The sequence below is a fragment of the Scleropages formosus genome, chromosome 20 (genome assembly GCF_900964775.1).
Source record: "Scleropages formosus chromosome 20, fSclFor1.1, whole genome shotgun sequence".
Classification (NCBI taxonomy): domain Eukaryota; kingdom Metazoa; phylum Chordata; class Actinopteri; order Osteoglossiformes; family Osteoglossidae; genus Scleropages; species Scleropages formosus.
In genome coordinates, this window is record NC_041825.1 from 18,003,429 (window position 1) to 18,020,391 (window position 16,963).

Below are 16,963 nucleotides of genomic sequence, written 5' to 3' on the forward strand. Positions count from 1 at the left end.
GGTCAGGCTCGCGCTGCACCGCAGAATACGGTTAGCTGTAAGGGAGGTAGTCAGCCGAGAGCGTTCGACACCTGTTGGCATTAGACCAGGCGTTAAAGTAAGTAATCTGGTTTGCACGTGTAATCACAGTCTGAAAGATTTCTGACATTTAATCCAGATTCTTTATTTTCTGTAGTTATGTTTTTGGTTGTTCACTCGGGTGAAAAAATTTGACAGCCGCCCAGAGCAGAGAAACTGTTGTTAGGAATTGAATGAATTGTAACATGATGATCATCATGGAAATGAAATTCGTATAATTTATAAAGCGGCTGCGGCGCCTAATTTAACACGAGGAAATGTTTATTAACATATATTTATATGTGGAAATGTTTTCTTCCCACTGGAGCCAATATACATGATTTAAAGGAGTTTAAAAATGGTTCAGTTGTCGGGAAGCAAGGGTCCAAACCATTCGTTTTAATATTGAAAAAATGGTAATGTTGCATTGTTGCATTGAACAGTCAGTGCATTTCTTGCATACGGTGTATCTGGGTGATTTTCATGGTGTACCAGTCACTGCGCAGTGTTTTTCACACCAGGCTTGCTGGCATCTGCACGATTGCAACAACTGAACTGCAATCACGTTATTTAGCTGTAACAGGAATTCTTCCAAAATGTATTTTTTTCGTTATCTAACTTTTGGCTTTGAGGTTTCGTTTCGGAAGTGAATGTTGTTAATGAACTGGGAGAAGGTATTCATTGGATTTGCCGTTAATCTCACTTAAAATCGTAATTGCTTTGGCTGGAAGGTGATTAACTCATCGTGGCTTGTCTCTGCCCTGCTCTTTGTTCCTTTTCTCTTAACTTATGTCTGAATGCATCGCATTCGAACGCACACAGCGCTCTCGTCGCATCTTTCTCGACGACACCTCCGCGCCTCCAGTCGCCCCGCATTAAAAAGGGCTCAGATCTAATTCTCTTAGGGGCTTAGTGTTAGTCGGTGGCGCGCGAGTGCGCGACATGCAGAAGCGCTGTGCGCGCGGCCACGTGCCGCTGGGAGTCGGCGGGTCAGAGTCACACTGGCGCGAGCTTAACAGTCTGAGGTGAGCTGAGGTGTGACGGTTTAAAAAAAAAAAAAAAAACCCACCATAAAACTATAAACCCTTTATTTCATATCGGAGTCTATCAACCAAATACCGATCTCTCTTGTCTCTGTACTCGTGACGTAACTCAGGGACAAAAATACTGATAACATACGAATACAAAATCAAATGAAATACATGATATCGTAAAAACTGAAGCAGTTGCTAACAGTGTTCTCATCGAAGTCACAAGGAGGATAGATTATGGAGATTTTTTAACGTTATTGCACACGTTTGTGTTGTGAAAACAGAAATACTCGTGTGTCGGTGGCATCGATGGAATGTCTGTCCTTGGCTGTTAGTCACACGGCGCAGTGTTTCCACCTGAAACAACAGTTCCCAGGAGCATTCCTGCTCATTTCTCCTCTCTTTTTGTTTAATTATTGACCGCTGCCCTCTGTTTGGGAACCGCACGGTGATCTTGTGTTATGGAGTATGAAAACACCTTGACCCCTTTACCTGCAGGTTCTCTGAGGCAGCAGGCGGGACAGGTAGCGGGAGAGGAGCGGTGTTGAGGCCGCGGTGCTGATTCAGTACAGCGCCAGTTCACCACTCAGCCCACTGCTGCCAGAATATGCGCTCTGACCTGCTGTTTCAGGTCTCCGTGGATTAATTTTCTCTTTTTTTATGTGTCAAGATGCAGAATCACAGCTCCAGAAACCACTCTGCTTGCAGTTTTCTCTCTCTCTCCCTCTCTCTCTCTCTCTAACCCACTCACTCGTGTTTAAATCCCCAAGAAGCCCCCTCCCGCCTACAGACAAACACTACCCAGGTCTGCAGAGTGACAGGCGGAACGGTGCAGTGCAGAGCTGCACCTCCGCACTCTTGGCCCTCAGCGTATGGCCTGCTAATAGTGACAGGTTTATGGTGCCCCTGTGGGACACGGGCTTCTCCCTTCTGGCTTGGGGCACCCATAGAAGCACTGCAGAGATCAGAGAGACGTGGGCAGGCAGAGAGGGACGTACGAGCGCAAATCGCTTAGCTGTGCTTCTGCTGCCTCTGTCGGTTCTAGCACTCTTCTCAGGAGAGCGACACAGCTGCCAGGATGATGAAAGAATGCTTGCAGTTCCTCATCGAGCCCGCCAAGAACCTGAAGGTCCGGCTCAAGGTGCGAAATCCAAAGATGATCCAAAGCAATGTTCCTGCAAAATGCCCAGGATGAGTGAAATGTGTTTTGAACAAATAAAAATACAGTCCCTTCCTGGTGTGTCCACCCATTCGGTGTATGTAGTTAAACTAATTTCCCTGTACCTCTGGTTGTATTAGAAACTGTCCCCTTGTTTTTATTCCACTCTCACTTTTGCCTCTGTCTCTCTGCAACTGTTGGCAGGAGTCTCGTAAGAGAGCCAAGACTGGGAAGAAGGAACCACTGGTGGAGAGTCAGCTGTTTATCATGGAGTTGGCTCGCGAGCTCAACCGTGTGTGCCAGGTACACGCATGCATACTGTACACAGTAACTGGCAGGATATAAACAAATGCCCTAATGCAGTACCATGGACAGAATCACTGTGACACGCGTACCCACGTTTGCACTGCTTTCACATGCAGTGCGAACATTGCTTCACCTACACAGGAATGTAAGCACACACTTGTGCTGCTGTGCAGTTCAGCCCCATCGTTAGTATGGTTCCAACAACCTGATAATCTAATGATGCTTTCATCAGAAATCGAATGTGCTCACACACATCTGGACCTGCGAGGACACCTGGCCCCCTGCCCTGTGCCGTGCCTTTATCCTTGAGTGGGCATCTGTGCTGGAGAGTAAGGTACGCTGCATTGAAGGAGCTTCCTGTGTCTGTGGAACAGTGGGTACTGCTTCCCTTCATCACATACAGAGAGCTACAATGCAACAGAGGGAGGCAAATTCTTCAGTGGGGGGAAGAATTGAGGCCCAGGCTGGATTTCTGTATTCCTTATGGCATACAGTTTTAGTTATGGACCCCTGAAGGTTTTTGGTTCAATCCCTCCGGGGGCCCCGCTGTTGTTGTTGAGCAAGATATGAAACCCTAAAGTACTGTAGTCAAATATTAAGCTGTATGAAAGAAATTGTAATCTTCTTTGGATACATGTGGCTTCTAAGCAGTAAAATAGTAACAGCAGTAATGTCACAGGGATATTACTCAAATACTAGTACATTTCTAGTGATAAAATGGAATGGAAATGCTTTGCAAAAGAAGAAACTGTTGGAGAAAGATGATGTAGACATCTACAGTGAGGGTTTCACTTATCTCGTTGGCAGCAAAAGCCCATGCAGACAGATGGCTGGCCGGAGAGGCTTGACTGGAAGGGGCACCTTCAGGGGATGCTGGAGCAGGGGAGTGAGCACGACATGGAGACCTCCAAGAGAGTCATTCTGGACTGGAGCAGGGCACTGAAAATGCAGTCTGAGGTGAGCAGCAGAGGAGATGGGCCTCAGTGAACCATGAATGAGTGCCATCTCTGATTCCTGCCACTCAACTTTTGACATTATGAGTTTACTGTCTAATTCCTGTCTCTCATTAACTGTAATTAAGGCACTTAAACACTTGTAAAACTAGAAACTCCCTCTTGCAGTTTTTATTTTTAAACAATTTCATATACAGTTAACCCTTGAACAATATGGGTTTGAACTGCGCAGGTCCACTTATATGCATATTTTTTTCCCAATACTGTATGTTATGAAAATGACTAATACTGTATGCCATAAAAAATTTTATAACGATTCATTCATTAGTGTATAGGCTAGGCTACCGTGAAGCAATTGTATTGCTGCTTCGTTATCAATGCATGAATTGTTATATACCTGTAAATAAATATGAATTTTTTTCACATATTTTCGTTTTTAATGTCTAGCATTAGTAATACGTGTAACATCTAGAGTGTTTTGTATCATCTAAGACTATGTGGGTACTGACAGAGAATTCATCTTGTAAACAGATGTAAATTTATGATATCGATAAATACAGTATTATAAATCTATTTTCTCTTCCTTATGATTTACTTAACATTTTTTTCTAGCTTACTTTATTGTAAGAATTCAATATTTAATATATATAACATACAAAATATGTGTTAATCAACTGTTTATGTTATCGATAAGGCTTCCGGTCAACAGTGAGCTATTAGTAGTTAACTTTTGACTCCCAAAAAAAGTATATGCGGATTTTCTACTGCGCAGGGGGTCAGCACCCCTAACCCCTGTGTTGTTCAAGGGTCAACTGTATATACTATATTTTTTAAAGTTCATGTTTTTTTTTTTTTTTTTCCTTCCCTACCCATTAAGAAATTATCCTTTCCAACCTACTTTTTTTTTTTTTTTTTTTTTTTTAAAAATTGACTGTGCTGTCGGGTGTTTTCATACAAGTCGGCAAGCAGGAAGGTGCATGCTCTTAATGTTCCGTCACAATGCGCTCTTCTCTGATTTAAGTTATTACCCTTTCTTATTCCTTTGTGACTCCACCACCTCTCCTGATGTTTCCTTGGGCAAAATGTGAGCCTGTGATAAAACATTAGCTTTCTTACGCACATTGCCCTCCTGCCTCCTTCTTTCTCTCACTTTCTCTTGGGCTCTCCTTCTCCATTTTATTCTCTCAGCTCTCTATTTCAGGTTACGTTACCTCACTAATTTTAGAACAGGGATTTACGTGACTGAAGAGTATCCGAGGATGTCTGAAGATAAATAGAAAAGGAAACTACTGACACAGGAAGCCTGTCTTCCAGCCAAGTGAAATTTAACCTCTTTGCAATTGATTGATTTTGACAGTGCCATTTAACAGTGCCTCCCAGGGGTCCTGTGTGTTTGGCCTGTGGTGTCATCATTCTGTCTGTGGTAGCTCTGCACTCAGATGTCCCACTGGTCCCCCACCCCCTTTGCAGCGCAGTGTCTGGCCGGGGGAACCCGTGGTGTTGATGCTGGATGATCTGGAGACACAGTGGCGCAGGGGCCGCATGCCCAACCTGCTGTCTGCCATGGAGCTGATCATGTGGGCCATGTTAACCAAGAGCGTGGACAAGGTGGGCTGCCTCACCTGGCTCTGAGATGCATAAAGCTTCTGTAAAGTGCACATTTTGACACGGCAGCATGTCGTGCTCTGTTCAGAATTCCAGTTCGGTCTTAAAAGGAATTAAAATTGATGTTTTTTTTTTATTTTTTTAAATGTTGTTCAGTATGAGCAGCTCACTTCAAGTGATAAGTAAAAATCATGATTTGTTCTTTCAGGAGTTTATACCTCAGATGTGGCTTGCACGAAAACAGAGGAATCAGGAAATAAGTATGTTTTCTTAGTTTACAATCAACAAATTACATTTCTGTCATCTAAATGTCACATGAAAGATAATGTAAAAGAAATAATCACTTCGTAAAGGTCAGTCTGGTATCTTACTATGCCTGTTATCGTTTCAGATGCTACCTGCTACATTCCTCACACTGGTGGGTAAAACTCTACACTGATGTGATGGTATTGAACATTAATAGTGGTACAGAGCCAACATTTTACATACAGGCATCTCTTGGTCTAGTACAAAAGAAATTATCTTATGGATAAAGGTGGAAAAGTAGTCTCCAGTAAAATGAATAAAAGTAGAGTATTGAATACAATTTGTGCTCTACATAATCATTACAGATTTTATGGGTTTTTGTATGTGTATCTTTTTTAGTCTTCCTATTTAATGCAGGTGTGCAGGAAATATGATTTATTCTTCTAAGAATTTTTTCACTGAAGAAAATTGTTTTAAACACATTTTGAATGCATAGGTAGCTGTAAATATTAAATAACATTCTCTGACTTTTTTGTAGTTTGGAACTGGATCTGTGATGCGGCAGGTATCTGCTTCAATTTTTAAGAATAAAATTTACTAATTACTGTGCATTTTGTGGCTTTTGTAGTGAATGAATGCTTTGAATTTTTCTTCCCTTCATTCTCCGTGCAGTGGAGGTGTTCCTTGACCCAGACACGGCAAACCCAGACCTCGTGATCTCTCACGATGAAAAAAGGATGCGCTGCGGCTTCGAGAGGAAGGATGTGCCCAACTACCACCAGCGCTTTGATGGCTGGTGGTGTGCAGTGGGTGTGGAGGGTTTCACTTCTGGGCGGCACTACTGGGAGGTGGAAGTGGGTGAGAGGGACTGGCGGCTGGGTGTGGCCAAGGAGTCCGCCTTGAGGAAGGGCTACAAGCCCCTAAACACTCAGAGGGGTTACCTCACCCTACGGTTGGAAAGGGGCACCGAGCTGAAGGCCCTCACCGTGCCCTTCACTCCACTGCCCGCCAGCCTCATCCCCCGCAAAGTGGGTGTTTACCTCGACTACGAGGAAGGCCAGCTCTCGTTCTACAACGTGCAGAGTCGTTCACACATCTACACCTACAGCGAGACCTTCACAGAGAAGCTGTTTCCACTCTTTGGAACAGTGGAGATCTTCAAAGACCTGGTGATCAGGTCAGCAGGGACCAGAGAGCGGTGTTTCTGTCCTGGTCCCTGTCTCTGGGGCTAAGCAGTTACCCTTAGAAACCCCTTCATTCACTAAGCCAACCCATATTCGTAGAGGGCAAGTAGAAAGAGCCATGGCTGTAAAATCCAGCATGTTTTCAACTGTACTTTTGCTGCATCCTATGGTTTGATTCTTTTATTCCAGCTTGATGAATCTGAGATTGTGTTTGTGTTTATCTTAAAGAAAATACTGTCACGTTACTGTTGATTGCTGTACCCTTTTGATCTTGCAATAATAACACCCTTTCTGCAACTGGTAAATTTATGAAAATTTTTTTTGCCTGTTTCCTGAGTGGCTATGTCATGCATTGATTGGATATGCTCTGGTTATTTACAGTTAGACCATGAAAATAATGTAAACAAAGAAAAGCTTTGTAGAAAGCAAAGTTATGTTTATTAAGGGCAGTACATTTTGCATGTACTACAGGATGTAGATATGTCAGGGACTAGCACTTTGGTGAAAACCTGACAAAGTAAATTTTTTTGGTATGTCAGCAAATGATATGCCACCTCCCTATGGGCAGAAAAACTAAATGCAGTTTAAGGATTACTGTCTGAGGGTTTATGATAGTTTATGGTTGAAACTGTTAGTCCCACTAAATGCAATAGGTGCTAATAATACTTGAAGTTGAGTTTACGGCAGGTAACATCATTGTTTATAATAGTACCAAAAAGCGAAAGTGTAAAATATAGATTTAAAAAAAAAAAAAAAAAAAAAAAAACTTAACTCCTGTAAGCTGTGACTGATAAGGCACCAGAATGCAAGTGTATAATAATGCTGTGAACGATGACCTATTTTCACAGACGATACACCTTAAGGCACTGCAAGTTAGTACAAGTGAACAAATTACTGAAACATGTAACCCAAACATTCAGCAAAGAAACAATTTAACAGGGTTAGACAAAAAAATGGCTTTGACCTTAAAGCGCTACAGGACATAGAAAACAGACCTTATATACAGATGTTTAAAGGGCATTATATTCTTTGAATGACAGGATTTGATTCAGGAATGTGAAAACATTTAATTTAAAATAAACATGAATGATAAAAATTGTACAACTATAATGTTTAACTGAAGCACTGAATAGTATAGAGCTGTTTGGCATTAAATGCTAACATGCAGCAAATTTAAATATGAATAGTTAAGGGTTTCTGTAAGTACTTAAAATTGGTTGGCCTTAAGGCACTGTAATCCAGTTATTTTGCTCTGTGCCAGACACCTTTTAAAGCAGGAAAGGCCTAAAGGCTCGAAGAGAAACTGTCATGTAGGACAGTAAACTGTGGTCTATGAGTGAGTGCTTAATGCTCCACCAGGCTATGAGCTCAGGGCCTCCTCCTGCACCTCAGCCACTCTCACTTGCAGCTAATCCCCAAATGGGAATGTCAGCAGGGGCCTACTAATGTGTGCAACACACAGGGATAATCTCGGGCCTCTGTGAGAGACACTCCAGATTTCCACTTGTGGTCAGTATAAATCTCACATGAAGCACTTTGTTGAGATAGCAGTAATGGTTTCAGCATTTTGCAAGTGAAAAAACAGCAGCATTGCACCAGAAGGGGAGATGTGGGCAAACACAACAGTGTGTTGTGCTCAGTGTTATGTAACAGACAGAAGAAGAAAAACCGGTTGCTTTCTCAGCTCATGGGACACAGTGTTTAAGAACTCATGACTTGCTCTTCACACTAGGGGGCAGTGTGGACTTTGCTGGGGGTGGGGAGACCCTGTGCCTCAGGCCTCAAAGAATTTCTCCACCTTCTTGGTCACACCTGAGGTTCCTGACATGACACTCCTGGTCACTACTTCCTTGGTGACGTGCCGGGTGATGGAGCCACCTGTCTCCATGTGCTGCGTAGTCACCATCATCCCATCTGTAAAACGGCAGACAAACATGCCACATTTTGCACGAGCATTGGGAGTAAATTTATAGCCAGTTCCTCACAGGAAGAAAATTTTGCAATGTGCATGTCAAGTACAATTCTTCTGTTTTTCAGCTAAAATTTAAACTTGAGGAAAAACTAATTAAGGAGACTGTCATACCTTTGAAATAGGGGTCATTGAATGTTGTGTGAGTGACATTGGTACGAGTGCTCATCTCTCCTGGAAGGTGGAACACATCCCTCCGTGTCATTGACTGGCTGCTGTACTGGGATACATTGCCTGAAAGGATGGGAGAGACAAAGAAAGAATATGGGACTGTATTCCAGCCATGGAAACTTAAAGAATTTGACACATGGTCCCGACAGAAAGACTGTCAGATTTATCCACATATATGCATATTTTACAGAGCAGTGATATAAGAAACAAATCCAATAGTGTGCAGACATGAAGAATGGCACTGAGAGCTCAACTGGACCGGTTCGCTGGATGGCTGAAAAAGCCATGCAGCTGCAGCGTAGACATGTCAGTATAGGAAGGAGAGCGTTGATGTACCTCCATCCTGTGACTCAATGGTGATGATGCCCTCCCTCTCTGGGCCAAAGCCCTGCGTGGTCCTGGCTTGCACTTTGAACTTGTACGGCACATTCTCGGCCAGGTCAGACACTGTCAGACTGGTCTCTGCTCCATCCCCGCTTACCTGGAAGGATCGCACGTCACCTGGAGAGAATTCAGAGAGAAACCTGTGTTAAAGAGGTTAAACAACACAGAAGCAGGAATACAAGGCTGGTCAACCTACCCCTTAAAATACTCATCTGTTATGATCTGTCCCCACACACTAATACCATCAGGTACAGTTCAGGAAGTTTGTTCAGTACAACAAAAGGCACTGCAGTTGAGCTCAGCTCAGGACTCACCTCCTCCATGCAGCTGTTCGCAGGTGACCATGTATCCCACGATGTCCCCATTTGGCTTGCGAGGTTTATCCCAGCTGAGCTGCAGGGCATCAGGGCTCAAGGCTGTGAAGACCAGGGGACCTGGGGCACTCGGGGTACTGAGGGTGAATGGGGATCCTGGGACAAAAGAAAGGAACCACTTTAGAAAGACACAGGTTCAGATGTTCTCTAGGCTAAAGATCCACAGTGAATTCCTTGGTAGAGTACTTGACATACAATCATTAGATTAATGAAAATCTAAATTCTTTAAATTCTCTCTCAAATTTCATCAGATTTATGAAATTGGTCACAAAGTAAATACCAAAATAAGACAAAGACTCAATGACCTCCTCATCTGTAATATTCTTGCATTTTAAGTCATCACAAAGAAGAAATGAGTAGAGGTTTGGTCCAGCACCAGGTGAGGCAAGGGAACATGGGAAGACAGCAAGGTAGTGCAAGATGGTGAGCTGAATGCGAGAAAAATAAAAAGGTTGGAATGCGGCAGCCTGGAAGGCAGTATGCAGGTGGGCACCTGGCATGGGGCTGAGGGGGCTTCTGGGATCCACGGCAGACTCGATAGTGATGACACCCTCCCTCTCAGGACCCCAGCCCTCCTGGCTCTGTGCTTTCACCTTGAAGATGTAGGAATGGTTGGGCAGGAGGTCCTGCACCACCACTGAATTCTCTGCATTGCCAGGGACATCGATGCGCTTCATTTCACCTGCAACCAAGGTCGTTCACAGTGAACAAAAGTACAATCTACAAAGTTATTCGGTGACGCCATAAAGGATTTTGTGAACAACAGATAATTCTTGGGCCCTACTAACTTAGCTTACAGCACACATTGGGTCATGAACACAGATCTTCAGCATCATTAGTAAGAGTATCCACAGAAATGTACAAAATCTATTTGTTATGTGGTTGTTGAAAAACAGATGTATCACAGGTTTTTTTTCTCAAAATTATTTTGTTACCATTTTGTCAGCCCAATTTGCAAACAGGCTAAAAACAAAAGATAACATTAAAAATTTACCTTAGTAAAAATGCACAGTAAATACGGATCAGTTAATATTTTACTACTTCCACTATTAACAAATTAATTATACTTTTTTGTTTAAAAGGGATGTGCTATCATGAGACCTGGTTGACATATGGCTTTTATTTTATTGTGCTCTTGGCCACAGAGAAAGTTTTTCAGAATTTGAGTTTAATTTACTTTGTCAGCTGTAATGTGCTGCACTTCCTCTTAGGCTGTCATTTTATGACTGTAACCCCAGAGCCTTGGAAGCAGTTGTGTACTGCACAAACTTCATATTGTAAGTTCCCTTGGAAATAGGTAAATAATGAATAATAACATAAGCACAGAGAGTTTCATGGGCAGTCATTTAATATTTTTATTTTAGCTAAGACCTTTGTCCAAACTAACTTAAAACATGAGGCTTACGCACTACGCTACAGAATTTTTACCCATTTATACAACTGAGTCATATTTACTGGCGCAACTGGGGCCTTTCAAATTGCAGGGCAGCAGCTCTTACCACAACACCACCAGCTGCCCTTGGGTAATGCATTTTACAAAGAAAAAGCCCCCAGCATTTCCAAACCATGTTCACATATTCATGCAAGAGTTTGGCTTAGGAGCAGCACCATTCATTTCCTAAATGACAGAAGAGTAGGTATTATCTAGACAGGGAACAGTCTGGTGACACAGAGGCCATTTGAGTATCTCCTTCGTGCTACAGCACTGACCTCCATTCAGCAGCTGGTAGAGCACGCAGTAGCCCAGGACTTCTCGTTCGCAGTGGGGCTCCTGCCAGCTCACCTTCAGGGCGGTGGGGCCCAGTGCGGAGAACACCAGCCGCGATGGGGTGTCAGGGACACCGGGAGTAAACCTGGGGTCTAAGTACCAGAGCACAGGGAGAGTGAGGATCATGGCAGTGGTGATCTGTGTATCAACTAGGAGCGAACATCTACACAAACATCCACATGAACACCAAGTCTGGCACGTGCAGGTGCATGCACCGGAATGCATACATGCATGAACTTAGAAATCCGTGACAAGCGTGGGGCAGAGAGACAAATATACATGCAAAAACAAGCTTGCACACACGGCCCAGACATCATGTCACCACCAAGCCCAGCGACACATAGCCCAGTACTGTCCCTCATTGCCTCCAGTTTCATTAGGCTCTCAATACAGAGGATACATCAAGCAAATAAAATAAAGAGATGAACATAAAGAATGGATGAATCACTATAATGCTAATCAATTCATAAAGTATGAAATTTCAGATGTATCAAATTGGTCAATCAATATTAAAAAAGATCAGAATTAATCAAAAGCTACACTAATGCCATACTAGTGATAATGTTTGTTTTGTCAGTTGTCTGAAAATTTATTTTTAGCTTTGAAACAGCCGGTCAAGGCTGGAATGAAATTTAAATATTTCATAAGAACTCCTGAACATGAGCTTGTGTATCCTCACAGAGCTAATGCTCGGGGGCCTGGAGCATGGGGCTGCAGTGGGCTCTGTGTGCACTCACCCTGGAGCACCCTGTCCAGGTTCTGCAGAGCGTCGTCAACATCTTCAGAGTGTGTGCGTGCCCTGTGCCTGGAGCCCACGTTGTAGTTCGTCAGTGTCCTGCTGTAGCCAGACCCACCTGAGACAGCAGAGAGCAGAAGCACAGGAGAAAGGAATGGGGCAAGTGAGGGGTCAGAAGCGTCAGTTAAGGCCAGAAGGTCAGGTACAAACGCAGAGGGAGAAAAGTGTGGGGAGCAAGGGAGGCGATAGTGAGAGCAGAAGTCTTGCTGGAGCAACAGCAGCAACCGGCGAACATGCACACATTCACACAATCCTCAACCAGCCCTTTCACACAGGTCACAGAAAAAAAACTGCAAAAATCTCCTTCATTCAGTGATGCCCTCTTGAGACCCAGTAAAACAAGGTTTCTGGTTATGTTTCTAGGATTTCCTTGCCCTCAAACATGTGGTATAATGTAAAATGATCCTCTACAAAGTGTAACATTACTGTAGCACAAACAGTTTGGAAGAAGCACTTAAAATGTGTCTTCTAGAGGAGGCAGAAATTAATTTCTGGGTCTCAGGAAAACACTTGTTCAGTTGTTCAATTTTTTTGAGTGTTACATTTTGTCAGTTTTGATGTAGAGGCAATGACAAATACAGAAACATGTCATATGAACGCTGGCGATGAGTGAAATCGGTTTTCTACTCAGGACAAATATTACGATAACACACGAGTGGAAGTTACCGATTCTCTTTTCAGCACCACTGCAATTAAGTTTAAAATGCTTAATGTGGTTAGAGCAGTCTTCCTTACTGATAAACGACATTATTAAGACTGGCAGTGAAAGAAAGAGAAGTTTTCCACAAACTGCATCATCTAAGCTACACAAGCCCTATCTGCCTGTGCATTCATAGAGAGAAAAGCACTAGTTGTTCACAGATCCCTTTCCCCAGTCAACAGAACATCTCTGGGAACTGACAGTACCTATGCTCCCTGAAAACCCTCCAGGTACATCCACCATGACAATGGAATCCCTCACGCCATCATTGTCATAGTAGGTTCTGTTGTCAGAGCGCTTCCTCAGGGTCACCTCCTCAGTGCGCAAACCCCCAATGGTTGTCACCTCCTGGCGGCGTGAAAGAGAGTTCCCTGGGAGTCGCCGAAGAAGAGAGAATTGTCGTGAATGATGGAGGCAAAGCTTGAGTCAACTGCAGCCATAGCATTAACTGTCCACACTTGAAAGAGATCTGCTCTTAATGCCAGCTAGTGAAAGATGGAGGATTTAAAAGTTGTTCCTCCAGACCTATTGTACATGACAGTGTGGCTAGAGGCTGGAGATCAAAATTTGCCCCTCTTGTTTCTGAGCCTGCACTAGAAGCCAAGTTTATATTGAGGCTAAATGACACTATTTTAGCTTCAGAGGAATTAACTTGCTTTAGTAGTAATTATCAGAATACTGCATTCATAAAAAAACTAAATTTTATGCTGTAGATTTTTCAGTGAATGTGATTTATTTAGTATTGTCATTATTTTCAGACATTAGAAACCCAGCAATCAAGTAGGCTGGCCATAGAAACAATACTTGTGCCATCAGTAAGTAGCACAATTTGGCAACAAGGTAAAACAAGATTAAGACTATAGGTTACACACCATTTGGGACAAATTCTTTCACTCTCCAGTGAGATTATAATGGTAACCCATGTATAAATCTACTCTCCATAACAAAATAAAAGTGTAAAGCATATCAATAAACCATATAATTCAAACACAACAGAATAAAGCAGGATACCATTGAAGAGACTTAAGAGATTTTACTTTTCTAAAAAATCATGACCAAATAGGACATGAATTAATTCTTTTTGGTCTACTCACCGGGGAGATAAGTGGTGGTGGTTTCTATGGTTGTGGTGCCTCCCATCCCACGAATATTTGAACTATGTTGGGAATGGGGGGAGAGCTGTGTGTAGCTGGAGGATGATGTGGACAAGTTCCGCATCAAAGATCCAGATGCTCCCGGATGGAGCAAGTTCTGTTCCCACTTGCCATTCATGACCTGATCTGTGAAAGAGTCAGAAAACAGCACAATATGCCTCGTGAATTCAGGAGGCAAGGATCCTGTCAGGATCCAACTTGCGCACAAGAGTGGACACCAGGAGCACGAAAAATACACGGCAAAACGTGGGTCAGGCCACATAAAACTCTGCATGGGAATGCCACCACTGCTACAGCAACAGTAAGCTTCACACTGGTGGGCAGCAGTGCTGGACCTTAAAGCCTCCTCTTTCCCAGGTCCTCTCCAGCAAGGAACAAGTGGAGAAAGACACAGCCATCTATACCGACTCCTTGGTCATCAACTGAACGGGGCAGTTGATGCCAGCAGCTCCCTTCTCTGGACTGATGAGCCAGGCAGGAGAAAATGCAGCCGAATAGCGATCTAAACAGGCAGGCTAGTCTGAAAAGGGGACGAAGTCAGGGACAGCAAGGGCTTTTGCAGCGCTTTGGCCTTGGCGGTTGGAGTAGTTGCTGGGAGAGCTGTCATGCGTCTATCAGTTCGGTCTTCACCTTGAAGCGGGGTCTGGGCACGGCCAGGACGCGGTGGCTCATCACTGGCCTCGGTGTCAGAGCTGAGTCGCTGGGGTATGATTTCAGCCGGCAGTCTCCAGGACACCTTGCGAAGGTCCAGGTCCTCACCGACCAACTGGACATGCTTCCAGCGCAAGCCTTGTTTCAGGGGAAAGCAAGCAAGCATGGTGGCGGGTTGGTGGGTGGGTGGCTGGGTTGGCTGGGTGGCTAGGTGGCTGGCTGGCTGGCTCATGTTAAGCAGGGGAAAGAGGGGCAGCTAAGGGGGACGGGACAGCGTAAGGGAAGGAAGCGGAGGTGGCAATCTGGGAATGAGAGCGGAGCGGAGCACTTTGTACACAGCAGTCCCAGGCATGCCTTGTTACAGCACAGACGTACAAGAACCGTGCCTGAGACCGCAGGCCCACATTCAAAACCAAATGCTTCTCCAAAGGCACTTTCATGGAAAACTGAAGCCATATGAAGATAGTTTCCTATCTTGATTGTTCCTGGAGCCCATGTGTTACTGAATTTAAAACAAAAAAAAATGAAGCACCTTGTCAAAGCTGACAAGCTCTATATCTTAATCACTTTCAGACAGAGAGCCTCTCTGGACGCCTGTGCATTGTTCAAGTGCGAATACATCAACAACGAAACAATTAGGGCTACTGTCAAGAGTGAGACCGAAAGAGACTGTGACCTGCTAAAGTGAGATAGAAGGCAATGTGGCCCAAAAGCTGAGGAATTTTAAACGGCTGGAAGTCTGAAGGTTTAGCTCTAAAGAGGAAAAACATCTCTGCTAAGCAGCTTTTCTCCTGTGCCTTTGCTGCAGCTGACAATTGGCTGCTGAAGCCTGATGGCAGTTCCCACATTCCTTGCTCTCCTGAATCAGTTGCAGCTTACTTCTCACCACACCACAAAGACACATTTCCCCAAGAAGGCAAGTTTAACAATAGAACAGAATTCAGAGTGGACATTTTCAAGTTCAGAGTAGCGACTGACCAATGGTCACTTTGACAGCTGAGCCATAGACCCATTACAAGCAATCCCCTTTACTTTTTAATATTAGTAACCAAGGTAAAATCTGACACTCATGTTATCGTAGTTTCAGGTCAGAAATGATAAACACAGTCGTTATGGATAGAAAATTTATACTATAAAAGCAATAACATGCAGGGCAATGGGATGTCATGCTGTATTTAGGGAGAACATCTGCTATCTTTTACAGAGCGCTGAAGTAAGTCATCAGGTGCTTATCAGATGCTTTTATTCAAAGTGACTTGGATAATATTTTGAACTCAAAGTCTGAATTCAAAATCTTAATCTACTGTAATATTAGTTTGTCTGCTTTGTGCCGTTGTATCATTGTAAGCTGAAACCAACCTTCATCAGAGACGCTTGGTCGACCACCTGGAGAACGCAGGACATCACTACTGTACATCAGGAAACTGTCATAGCCTTCTCCAGCTTCTGCGTCCACAATAGGGATATCTGGGATGATGGGAACTGATAGACAGGGTGTAAGTAAGTCACCACATTAGTATAGCACCACACATTCTTTTGTTTGACTCCCCTGTCTCCTAAATAGCTGAATTCCACTCAGAAATCTGCTCTTTACCCTGCTCTTTGCTCTTCCAATCTGTCACTGTTCACTACTTTTACATCACAAACCTAAGTGTAAAGTTTTCTGTGTCTTTCATGGACTTACTGGACATGGGTCTGCTTGGCTGGGATGCAAGGTTGATGGTAGCATCTCTGTAAGGGCCCCAGCCAACACTGTTGCAAGCACGCACGTTGTACCGGTAAGTCTGGGAAGGCTGCAGGTTCTCGATGAGCAGCATGCGCTTCTTGGGGTTGTCAATTTTGACTTTCTTACTTGGGCCAGTGGGTTCTAAAGCAGAATTAGTTTAAGAAACAATATGCAAACCACATGTTAAGATACAAAGAATGATAAACAAAAACCATTTGAGTGGGATGAAAAACTGAAGTGTTCGATAGAGAAAGTATCTTTTTTGTAAGGTTACATGAAACTTTAATACTTTCATGTTGGTTTTTGAATTGATTTAATGAATAAATGAGATGGATGCAGTATGATAGGACACTGACCTATTTACTACACTAACTACACCACATAGAACATCTGAGGACTAATTCAGAAATGCCATGTACAAAGGGATTAAAGGATTCAATGGATATACAGTGGTGGACAAAACAATAGAAACACCTAAAAATATATTGATATCAAGAACCATTAATAAGGAGCACCATTTGCCTTCAGAATAGCCTCAATCCTTTTTGTGTGCGTAGTAAAATATTGCACCATTGAAGAAGAAATACCTCCATTTCTTTGAGGGATGAAAGAAGGATAAATTTACTTGGCACTCTGCATTCTGGAACTTTGTATAAAGGTTCAATGACATTTAAATCTGGTTGACTGGGGAGGGCACGGAAAGCATCTGAGACATAACAGTATGTATGG

General features: G+C 43.4%; 2 protein-coding genes across 4 annotated transcripts in view; one reads left to right on the forward strand and one right to left on the reverse strand.

Annotated features, from left to right (window-relative positions):
- The first annotated feature begins 7 nt into the window (after positions 1-7).
- LOC108939924 (E3 ubiquitin-protein ligase TRIM58-like) lies at positions 8-7,614 on the forward strand. Its single transcript, XM_018761605.2, has 10 exons — positions 8-97; positions 2,134-2,229; positions 2,452-2,550; positions 2,786-2,887; positions 3,361-3,510; positions 4,977-5,114; positions 5,320-5,371; positions 5,503-5,529; positions 5,896-5,922; positions 6,030-7,614. Exons 2-10 carry the CDS (start codon positions 2,167-2,169, stop codon positions 6,587-6,589), a joined length of 1,218 nt encoding a protein of 405 aa, XP_018617121.1. The 5' UTR covers positions 8-97; positions 2,134-2,166; the 3' UTR covers positions 6,590-7,614.
- Positions 6,961-16,963, reverse strand: part of itgb4 (integrin, beta 4) — a 27,558-nt gene continuing 17,555 nt past the window's right edge. For 2 of the 3 annotated variants that reach the window (XM_018761590.2, XM_018761589.2), the window contains 10 exons: positions 16,193-16,375; positions 15,868-15,990; positions 13,798-13,983; positions 12,910-13,074; positions 11,150-11,299; positions 9,933-10,121; positions 9,380-9,535; positions 9,018-9,182; positions 8,625-8,744; positions 6,961-8,455 (listed from right to left, as the gene is read on the reverse strand). In XM_018761590.2, coding sequence (XP_018617106.1) covers positions 8,316-8,455; positions 8,625-8,744; positions 9,018-9,182; positions 9,380-9,535; positions 9,933-10,121; positions 11,150-11,299; positions 12,910-13,074; positions 13,798-13,983; positions 15,868-15,990; positions 16,193-16,375 — 1,577 coding nt within the window. In that variant the 3' untranslated portion in view covers positions 6,961-8,315. Of the gene's footprint in view, positions 8,456-8,624; positions 8,745-9,017; positions 9,183-9,379; positions 9,536-9,932; positions 10,122-11,149; positions 11,300-11,825; positions 12,062-12,909; positions 13,075-13,797; positions 13,984-15,867; positions 15,991-16,192; positions 16,376-16,963 lie in introns of those variants that run through there. The other variant, XM_018761591.1, reaches the window with a different exon arrangement.